The sequence below is a fragment of the Bradysia coprophila genome, chromosome II (assembly GCF_014529535.1).
Source record: "Bradysia coprophila strain Holo2 chromosome II, BU_Bcop_v1, whole genome shotgun sequence".
In the NCBI taxonomy this organism is placed as follows: Eukaryota; Metazoa; Arthropoda; class Insecta; order Diptera; family Sciaridae; genus Bradysia; species Bradysia coprophila.
In genome coordinates, this window is record NC_050735.1 from 3,320,211 (window position 1) to 3,332,173 (window position 11,963).

The 11,963-nt window shown below is 34.1% G+C and overlaps 1 protein-coding gene across 4 annotated transcripts in view; it reads right to left on the reverse strand.

Moving 5' to 3' along the window:
• The window catches only part of LOC119066476 (ubiquitin carboxyl-terminal hydrolase 32), a 48,892-nt gene extending 38,355 nt beyond the window's left edge, over positions 1-10,537 (reverse strand). For all 4 annotated transcript variants that reach the window (XM_037169006.1, XM_037168993.1, XM_037168998.1 and 1 more), the window contains exons 1-2: positions 10,333-10,537; positions 4,846-5,080 (exon numbers count right to left, since the gene is read on the reverse strand). In XM_037169006.1, coding sequence (XP_037024901.1) covers positions 4,846-5,080; positions 10,333-10,390 — 293 coding nt within the window. In that variant the 5' untranslated portion in view covers positions 10,391-10,537. The remainder of the gene's footprint in view (positions 1-4,845; positions 5,081-10,332) is intronic.
• Positions 10,538-11,963: the final 1,426 nt, after the last annotated feature.

Genomic DNA, 11,963 nt, shown 5'->3' on the forward strand with positions numbered 1-11,963 from the left:
GTGTACGCAGTAAATCCGAATTACATTAACATGTATTGATGTGGATCTAGGAAAAAGAAGAAGTCGCATAAAAATTGCTAACTATTTTGAGCTTCCTGTATTGTTACAGTCTCTAGTAGTAATTATCAATCCAATTTAGTATCTTCCTATTTACATGTCCAGAAGAAAATACCCGAAAATGACAGCCAATACCGAAAACTCAATTTTCATGTGCTATCACGGGAAATCCCACCTTTAATCAATTCTAGATGGAACATACCCTCAAGCCTTAAAAATAAAAATAAAAATGTAAAATTCTACACCATAGGTATGTACAGTACAACCACTAAAATCAACTTTCTTCAAAAGGCGCCAAGTAATAGTACAGTCGAAGAAATTTAGTTTTCGGGTTTTCCAAAGGTATTAATCTTATTTAACCCACACTTTATCCCACAACAATGGAATCCACAAATTTAAATTTAGTTAACTCAGCGGTCGCAATGACGGCGCTGCAGTCACGATTTCAAAATGTGATATAGGGTGGATAAACTAAATTTTGGTTTTGGTTACATTTTCTCTTGGTTTTTAATTATTACATCAGGCTTCTAAATTAAGAGTACCTTTATGCAATATAAACCGTTTGAGTTTGAAAAAAGATGTTTTGTATCAGTGAACGATATAGGAAAGCGTTCAGTACGTCTCAACATACAAAAGAACGTAGAATATAATTGTACATTTAGCCACCCTACGTCCGTCATCGCTTCTATAGTCTTCAAAAACATATTGTGTGCTTGTCATGATATGTATCAGACGTTTGTTTATTTATGTGTCTCATCTAAAATGCTGGCCAGCAAAATTTTGATCATTAAATTCAACGGCCAAATTGATCTAAATGTTAAAATAATTGTGAATAATAGTGAAGTTAATGTGGTTTTGTTTTCTCTTCATAAAGGAATTTGCATCAGTTCGATGTAAAGTGCGGAGCACCATTGGAAAAAAAACTTGTCGCTGAAGAATGATCAAAAAGTTGCTGGACGCAATAGCTTCAACTAATGCTTTGCAGGATATAGAATCGAAATTAGAGAAACACCAAGAGCCGTCCATTTGAAATCTTCATCATCATCATTTCAACTAAAGGCTTTTTTTTTAACGAAACGCAGATTCGGAACATTCTTTTTCGCCAAATTACAATTTGGCATAGGAAATAAATTCAACTCTTTGTATAAGTGAAGCTCATGATTGAGCTCAATCATGAAAACAGAATCTGGTCAGGAATAAGATAAGAATATGAATATATGACGAACTTCAAAGTTACTGATTTATAATCCTGAGATGCCTGCTCTTGCAATTATGCGATTTACGATTTCGAAAGAATTTTAATATCAACTTTTAGACAAAATAACAATTTCCAAGTCTGTTTTCTATTTGATTTATTTGATGTATTTCCGACCTCGTTCTAGGGTAATAAAATTTTCTGTGGATTATTTGTAACTTCATGAAAATATTAAGATGGAAAACCTCAGAAACATTCACATAAAAATTATGCTTTCCTAACTAATGTTGAAATAGCCTTTTTGCACTCATTAGGAACTTAGGAAAATAACTACTGGGCAGTCGAGACGGTTTACTTGTAGTCCGAAATTATATTTTGGCTTCGTAGAACACAGATAAACACAAGAGAGAGGAAATTTATGATATGCAGTACATACTGTCCCGTACAATCTTTTTCTAAATAAAAGTTATAGTCAAATCGACAATATTGTATTATTTGGCGATTTGTCATATTTTGGAGTTTCTTCACACTTTGGCGATTTTTCTTGACAATTCATCATATTTAGTTGATTTGTTCAATCATCAAGAAAAGTCTCAGAAGTGTGAAGAAACGCCATAAAGACAAATTTTCAATTCTCTATGATCCTTGGAGTTTCTTTACTCTTTGGCGATATTTCTTGGTTTTTCTTCACATTATGGCGATTTTTCTTGTTGATTTAACAAATCAACCATAATGATGAATTGCCAAGAAAAATCGATAGAGTGTGAAGAGAAGAAGAGATTTATTTATTTATTATTTTTATTTCTTTCGTTAAAGTATGAATTCCTTAGGATCGAACAAGATGCCGTTACCTGACGTAAAATAAGAGTTTCCTTAGGATCGAACCAGGCAGCATTCCGTAACTTTTATAAAAGGATAGATTCACTAGCTTCGAACAAATAACGCCTTTTAGATAAATTTCGCAAAAGGATAAATTTCAAAGGATTTGTTTAATCACCACGAAGAATCGCCAAAGTGTGAAGAAACGCAACAAAGACAAATTTATCATTCTTTGTTTTTGCCGGCGTTTCTTCATCCCTTGCCAATTTTTTTATTTTTGGCGATTCTTCATGGGAATCATGATTAATGACGGCTACGAGCTTTAGCGAAAACGAATGAGATGTTCCGATCCGAATCTGCGAGCGAACTTCAAAAAAACCTTTAGTTGAAATGATGATGATGAAGATTTCAAATGGACGGCTCTTGGTGTTTCTCTAATTTTGATTCTATATCCTGCAAAGCATTAGTTGAAGCTATTGCGTCCAGCAACTTTTTGATCATTCTTCAGCGACAAGTTTTTTTTCTAATGGTGCTCCGCACTTTACATCGAACTGATGCAAATTCCTTTATGAAGAGAAAACAAAACCACATTAACTTCACTATTATTCACAATTATTTTAACATTTAGATCAATTTGGCCGTTGAATTTAATGATCAAAATTTTGCTGGCCAGCATTTTAGATGAGACACATAAATAAACAAACGTCTGATACATATCATGACAAGCACACAATATGTTTTTGAAGACAATAGAAGCGATGACGGACATAGGGTGGCTAAATGTACAATTATATTTTACGTTCTTTTGTATGTTGAGACGCACTGAACGCTTTCCTATATCGTTCACTGATACAAAACATCTTTTTTCAAACTCAAACGGTTTATATTGCATAAATTTACTCTTAATTTAGAAGCCTGATGTAATAATTAAAAACCAAGAGAAAATGTAACCAAAACCAAAATTTAATTAGCCACCCTATATCACATTTTGAAATCGTGACTGCAGCGCCGTCATTGTGACCGTTGTGTTAACTAAATTTAAATTTGTGGATTCCATTGTTGTGGGATAAAGTGTGGGTTAAATAAGATTAATACCTTTCGAAAACCCGAAATCTAAATTTCCTCGACTGTAGATTATTCACCTCTGTCTACATGTTTATTTGGACACTTGGGGAGTTATTGCATGAGCCGAAGGCGAATGTTATAACCCCAAGTGACTAAATAAACATTTGGACAGAGGTGAATACGCTATTTTATCTACCGACGGTGAAAAAGTGCTATTTTTCACTGTTAAAAAATTCCAAAAAATTGCCAAAAATTTCCAAAAACTGCGAACATCCAAAAACCGAATTTTTCCATCATTTCGAACTGTTTTGGCAACTCCTGAGCTCAGCCTTGTGTTTTAGCCGGCTCTCAATGATTTTGTTTGATTATTGACGCTCTCATCTTATTAATTAATCATGCTCGACTTCATTTGAAAGCTGATAGTGTCAAGAATCAAACAAAATAATTGAGAGTCAGCTAAAACGCAAGGCTGAATTCAGGAGTTGGCAAAACAGTTCGAAATGATGGAAAAATACACGGTTTTTGAACGTACGCAGTTTTTGGAAATCCAAAAATAGGTCCCGATGTGAGCGAAGCGAGCGAATATTTTTCGTTTAAAACGGTTGTATTCACTAATCTAGTTCCAGCCAATAAATGTGCATAAGTTTGTGTCGATAATGAGGTAATTTTCCCATGTTCATTGGTTTTTTTGTCGAAAAAGTAGGAACATAGGAGAATTTACTAAAAATTAGGAGGATTGAGGAGGGTTCATCAAAAATAAGGAGAATATGGAAAGGAGAAGTGGGAGGTCTGCAAAACTACTTGTGGAGATTTTATGCAAAAGTAGTGATGGCTTTTCATCTTTCAACATTAAGCTGTTCAGCCTTGTGTTCAGCCGCACCGTGTGTTCAGAACTAAAAAAGACCCACTGTATTCGACGCCCCTGCTACCAAAATGAAGTAATAAAAACAAAGAAATGAATAAGCATTGTACGTGAATGTTGAATAAAAAAAAAATAATCATCGGTCAAGTTGTTATCGTTCGAATCGATCAGATTAGGTTTAAATAAAAAATCACATTACTTTCAACGCAAGTAAAATCATCATACGAAAGCAATAAAAACGTAAAGCCATAAAAATAACCGAACTATTGTTGCAAGACATGAAGAATTCCAATAGAAAATTGTGTATATTATATACGTAATCATCGCGAAACCACATACGTACAGCGATATATACATAAAACAATAATAAAATATAAATAACTTATTACATCAAAGTGACTGTAAACAAAATAGCCAGCACCATAGAATTATTATCGCACACAATTTTCTGTTCCTCTTCTTTTCTCCATTTTCATTAATCCGCAACACATTCAAATGGACGGAACGATTCCATGTGTGCATCATACAATTTATATAACAATGTCAGACTACTGTCTCATTATGCTTATACAGCAAATAATTGAAATTTATTGCACTCAAATCCGCACTGTTACACATCATATTATCATAAATGTATGGCCGTAATAAGCGCATTTTATTTCGTCAATGTATTTGGAATACTATACATACACGCCTTGACTTTGAATCTATATAAATTCCAAGTCGAATTGGAAATATCAAAATTTTTCATCATTTCTAATGTATTCATGGTCACACACAATCCGAACAAAATGATTTAAACAAAATTTAAATTTGCATTGTATATTCATCACCCAGTTTCACTTACTTGATTTTTTCATCCGGTGTTCCCCTGGTCAGTAGTACTAAGCCACATAACAGTTCTTTGAATGCAATGCCCTTTTGTGTACCGCCACAGGCTACATACAGCCAATCAGCCAACACCGGCGGAATCCCTTCGGATAGAACATCCTGCAGGAAGGCGACTTTGCTCAACGACGATCCATTCGAGCCGGACGATTTTTTGAACGCTTCCTTAATGCGTCGTAATTCACTTTGTGTTACTGTAAGCAATTTACAAAATGGAAAACAATTAACAACAAGAAGCACCAAATCATTCAATGTCATTGTTTTGCCTTTTTTAATCTTCTATAGGTCGACAATAAAGAACATGTAGAGTGTGCCAGAAAGAGAGAGACAGAGAAACGTTTAATAGTTATAACCATTCTTAATTTATCAATTTGCAGCACTGTCATGAGCACTAATAACTTCTCATTTTGATACACAACACAATTAACCTAAATTGGCATTGTCACGAATCACATACAATAATGTTTATGATGCGGCTTTGATGTTGGTAGTTATTTGATTTGAATTTTCTTCTACACTGTACCACAGTTAACTGGTCAGTTTGTATACATAAGTTGCTAAACTATTCCTATTTAATAGGGAAATTAGCTGTTTGCCAAGTTTGGGTGTGTCTGGTAGCTAATGTTTGTAAAAGTCATCGTCCCTAAATTTAGTCTCTGAATAGAATCTCTCTCGTACTACACGGAAACGGATTTCAAGAAACAGATGAAAGTTAGGTTGACACTCTTGGGAATCGAATGTAATGACTAAAAATTTGTGGAAAAGAGAAGGTATTAGAGTCGAATGAAAGATTAAATTACCGAAAGATCTAACGTGTCGGCCAAGCCAAACTGAATTTTTGACTAGTTCTGCCAACGAAAATAGTTTTTATTGCCAACCCCATACGAAAGTTGACCATTACTTAGTAGTTTACCTCCTGCGAAAATGATCCATTACATGAAGAATATTTTCGGTTCGTTTCACGTAAGTTCATTGGGTCGGAAACAAACTCAATTTGGTCTGGTAACTGTTTTACCACCGTGGGACACTTGTCTTGCCGATATGCTGGACAAAAAACTCGCCTATTTCATCCTAGCTTGAAACTTCTGATCAGAATAAATTTCGACAGGGACAGGAACATCAAAGTGTCTCATTTCGTTTTGAATAATTTGTCGATCGTGTAATTTAATGTCAAGATTAAAATTTATTCATTTTCCTAACCAAATTGCTACCAAATTCCTCTCCAAGTTGTCATATAATTTAATGTACGTTGACATCGATTAACATACCATTGTACAATTACAACGTACGATTCAAGTGAATTTTAATTGCGAAACATTCCGTAATTTACTTTCCGTCGCGTATTATAGAAGAAAATTAACCAAAATTACAGATCGCACATCTCTCTCTCGTCTCATGCATGCAAATGTGTGTTGACTTTGTGATATTATCGAGTTGATAATATATACCCAAAGCATATTTATGTATGTCTCCACATACAACGTTACAGAAGGAAGTACTTATAAATGGTATAATCAAAGTTAATTAAATGAGTTTCAGTCGAAGCACATATATGTACATATACATATAGCACGATGTCTATTCAAATTTAAATGAAATTTAACAAATTTGTTCTTAGCTGTTCAATTGAGGTAAATGGATGTGTAAGGAAAAGTTCTCCGTTGTGTGTTTAGCGTAGGGAAATTTCAAACAAAACAGAAAATTGATTTCAATTGAACAGCATTTTGGTTTGGAACAATGGTTTTCGATTAGTCGATGCAATATGCATATAAGATGCCTATGCAAGACACAGGTTGCACAGGTTCAATCTTTTTCCCTTCACTTATTGCCGCATGCATACGTAACAATCTTATATACGAAACCAGATTTTATATGAATGAAAAATTCAACGGTAGCGCAGATGGTTAGTGCTACAAAAAAAAGCGTATATGGCGCAAATCAAATATATTTAAAAGATGAGAAATCGTTCGTTACTGTAGTTTGCTAATACAATTATTGTCGGTTTTTTATTGTACTGTTTCCGAGAAATAATTTCACTTTCATATACCACAACAGAACACACGTAGCATTATGATAGTGGTGTGATATCAAACTAGATGGATAACGACAATAAATTTCCAAATTGCTCAATGTTCACCATATTTCCACAAATGAAACCAGTATGAAGACATTCATTCCAGAAATAGATAATAATTAAATGTAACACTCATTTGGTGATAACATTAATCATTTTCTTTTGTTTTATCTAACATTGCCCGAATCTTATAGATTGTAGATTCGAATGCGACAAATGCTCGGTGATTCTGTTCACTATCTCTTCTTTGCGACCTACGTAGCACAGATATATCATTAGAGATACACCATACACATGCAGAATAGTATCTATATATGGAAACGATGAGACTGTTCTCATATTTCGTCATACATACTTGTTGTTTGACAAAATCACCAACGAAATTTACATATTTGTTAATGAAAGAATGCCGTCTTGTTAGTTATACCGAAAATAATTTTTTTTCTTTTTCGTTATTTACTTCACCATCCATATATTAACAATGTTCTCGTTTCATTAGGACACGTTTGTTTCGGTGTATCAACAAGTCATTCTTGTTTGTCAAACCAAACAGAAAAAGCGCGAACTGAGATTTGTTGTTTGTTTTTGTGAAGAGAATTTGCGAGAATATTATTGTTCCATCAATTTCTTTTGGTATTATCGATTTTATCAACGAATTCTTTTCATTGAATTTGTAACCGAAACAACTTGAAGCGAAATAACAGTTGAAACGTTATCAGTTGTCTGATAGGCTCGTAATAGGAGTTACCTTAAGTGGTACACGCTAACATTTTTTTTTGAATTGAATCAACAATTGCATTTGCTGGACACAAAACAATGCAAAAGACACCTGTTGCAAAATTCCATCTGAAATGACTTATGTTCTTTGTCATCGAATAAATAACAAATCAGGTGGAATTTTGCGTTAGGTGTCATTTGCATTGCTGTCAAAATCCACCCGTAATAATTGCAAGAGATGTAGCGCTTCTAATACCAGAAACACACGTGACTTTTTGCGTAAATATTGTTGTTTTTTATAAAAATTAATCATACAAATTAATCATGTCTAGTCCATATTGAATGACATCAACAGATAAACGTGGTAGATTCTTGTAAAATATGCCCCTTCGTCTGACGGAAATTCATTCGCATGATGTCAAAGTTCTGAAAAACTAATCGAATTTACAAGGGTATCCCATTGAACTCTGTTCGAGTACAATGGAAGCGACCGATTCAACCAGACTTGGGAAACATTATTCTAAGAATCTTACTTAAAGCACATTACATACTGTTGAGTTTAGCTCTCATAAGATATACCAACTGATTATTTCACGCGATGCTCGACACTACGTACAATTGGTCAACAATCTTAATGTGCAAAATTCTACAACAGCTGATTAATCACCAGCTGATCTTTGTAGTAGTATTCGTATGATAATATTTAATAATAATTTGATCATATTCCGGTGTGCTCACTCGCAAGTGCGTGTGTGAGTGGTATTATATTCTACTAGATGTAAACGTACAGAGCCACTGCAAAACAACTCCTTACTCACGTACATTTTGGGTCAATTGTAAAGCGTTCAAGAGCGAGACTATTTCGTGAAAAAAGTTCTCAAAACCTTAGAGTAATTATACCAATTTCCTATCTAGGTATAATTACTCTTAGCTCAAAACTGCTACGAAAATCTCTTAAAATCTTAAAGGGAACAAGCGAATTGTGACACACAAATTACATACAGCATTTGGAGAAGGGTAGTGTTATGGATTTCGTATGGTTCACACCAAATATCTTTTTTTGGATAGAAAAATCGTACGATTAGGGTTAGTCTAAAATCACTGAGCATTCGTAATTTGTGATGAACATATTTAGTTCACAAAATCAACAGGTGCATCACTGTCAATCACTGACAATGTTCTTTAGTGACCCAACAATTTCTCAGACTCAAATAATAAATCATTACATTGACAGTGACACTGTTAAGCTCAAGATCAGCAGTCTGAATGTGGAAAACCAACTAATCTTCATTTTATGTTTTCCCATTTTTTGCATAGAATTTGTTTATTTACATTAAACAAATTTCCCTTTTCAACTGATAAGACCTCTGCTAAACTTTCAGCATGTAACAGGCAATTATAAACGAACAAAAAACACATCGCGATTTTGTTATACAGAAATTATCTCATTCTTTGTAGATAAGAATTTCCATAAATTGTCTCGAAAAACTTTCGTACATTTCGCTCGGCTAATGTGTATAAATATAAGTAACTTGGTTTGAAGGTTTTTTGTCCATGCATAATTATAACAAAAATGGTTCTGTTAACACCGAATTATGATTACGAACAATTGAATTTAAGGCAATTGACGATTGTAAACAGACGGATTAACTGCATAGAAAAAAAAAACATTTTCAGCATGACTGGTGAAGAAAAATTATAATTTTGAAGGAAAAAAATAACAAAATTCTTTGCACGCCCCACTGCAATGCAACCTTCCCGTAATGTATGACAATGTGTATACGAACAGAAACAGAGTGAATTAAGTCAACAAAATTATAATCAAAGTTAATTTTCATGCGAAATAATTTATTTTTTTTGATACCAACATTGAAAAATGATACTTTCGCCCCGCATATGAGGGGCGAAAGTAAAAAAATGCATCCCACGGGGAGAAAGTACTTAACGAAGAGCGAACGCAACTGAACGAACAGCGAAAGTGACTGACGTCACAGAAAATGAGAGAAATGAGTCGAGTTGTCACCAAAATCCGCTCATATTATGCAGAATACTTTGATCAAAATTGTAAAACACTGTGCGCCAGTGTTCTTATTGAAATTAGCATACAAAGTTGATAATTTTTGTTACTGAATGATTTGTTAGTTATATCTTAATTTTTGTGTGTGTTATTGTTGTGATGGCTAAATTATTACATTTTTCATATACCAGGGGGCTGCCGCCCCCTGGACCCCCGTATTTTCTGGCTAAATGCCTTTTTATTTCAACATTTTGTTGCGATGTTTGCGATACGTATCAATTTTCAATGTTGTTATCAAAAAAAATAGTATGAACGACTCGGGGCAAAAGTAAAAAAATTCAACCTGTGCGATTAGAGCCCTTGCCTTCGGCGCGGGCTCCAACTCTCGCACACGGTTGAATTTTTTTACTTTCGCCCCTTGTCATTCAATGTACTATTTTGTCCAAAATCAGGCGACAACAAAAGAAACATTTCATTGAATTTTCCTAGTCATTTTCATTATGCTAGTTTAGCTGCTGTATATAGTTGTTTTATTGCGTTTTTGTGTTTTTTTATATTGGAAGAAGAAAAAAAAAACTGGCAGACCTACACTGGTATAGATTGTACAATAAATTTTTTTGTAAAAAAAAACACTTTACCACGCTTGATAGCCTCCTCATAACTTATGCACGACAATTTTGAATCTTTAGCACCCATTTTTACACTGTAGTCATTTGGTTTTTATCATTTTATCATTTTCAAAACACTTCTATGGATTTTTCCACTAAAATTTCATTTTCTTCACACTTTTTTTCTTGCAATGTTATTCTTTGATTAAACGAGACTAAGTCACAAAATGCGACCACGAAAAAAAGTCACAATGGACCAGCAAAATGGAAACTTCAACATTTTTTGTCAGTAGCAGTGAGTGCGTTCAATGTTTTCACGGGTGCGTTCTTTCACTTTCAAAAGTTTTATAACTGAACCGTTGTCACAGCTCTGATCTCTGATCCTAGCATGAAGATAAGAAATAAAATTAGGAGGCCTTGATTTTTTTTTTCGTAAATACTGGAGTCATGATTTCTTGGTGTGAATAAAAACGCACAACACATGCGTGTGAGGCTTTTTGACGTTGGATAAATTAAGGGTTTGAAGGAAGAGTTTAAGACACCCAGAACATTGGAAAAATTTCGTGATCCAATTTCTCCAACTGAGCGGTATTAATCATTTCATAGCACTGAACCAAGCACCAGACCATAATTTTTAAAAGTGGCCTCCTCGACAAGTAGTTAAAATTTTTCATATAAATTAAGTTCCTAAGGTTGGTATGTACGTCTCAATAAATCAATGTCTCTTCTTCTCACATAAAATAGATCATTGGGAATATCGTTTGAAACGTCAAATAAGCTGTCGATTTCACAAAGCTAACCTTAAAAAATGAAACCTTCACAAAAAATTTTTGACATTGCGGTTAGCTTTGTCAAAATGACAGCTTATTTCAAGGTTCTGAAAGAACAGGTTAGGACACTTTCGAGTTGATCACGAAGGCGGTGTGATCAAAATTTTCCTGCAAACTAGGTTTAGAAAATTTTATATGGCGATTTCAACTTAACAAAAAAAAGTTCTTTTCAAGTTGACTTTTCAAACAATATACATGTCTGAATTGTCAAGATTTGTGTTTCACCCGCCTTCATAAGTGTCTTAACCTGTTCTTTCAGAACCTTGGCGTTTCAAACGACATTATTGACAATGGACTATTTTATATGAGTTCTATAGATCTCTTCGTTTGGTGAAACTGATGACGGAAACGTGAGGAATGGTGGGGAAAAGTGTGCAAACTAATTGCAACCAACTTCACAATTTCACATAGTAATGAATAAGTGAGTGCGTCCATTTCTTTAAAATGAATGTAAATGAACTAAATACGGGGAATTCCCTTAGAAGCAAAGTTGGTTGTCATTAGTTTCACACAAAACCGAACCGTCGATCGTCACGCCAGCGGTCATTTTAGTGATCTATGCTCGTGCAACAACGTAACTTTTGTATTGGCAATATGATGATGATCTCCGAAAACTCAAATTACTTGCCTACAGTCGTTCAAAATGAAACTCTCCATTTCACTACTCCATCGGCATTTTCTATTAGCTCGAACGATATCTTGACCAACAACATATAAAACGAATAGCCGCGAATAGCTCACAGAGGGGATGTGTTTCTTTAATCATGAAGTGAGAAGATAGTGAAAGGTGACTGCTAGGAATTTCCTACGTTTGTTCTTTGTGCTATATTT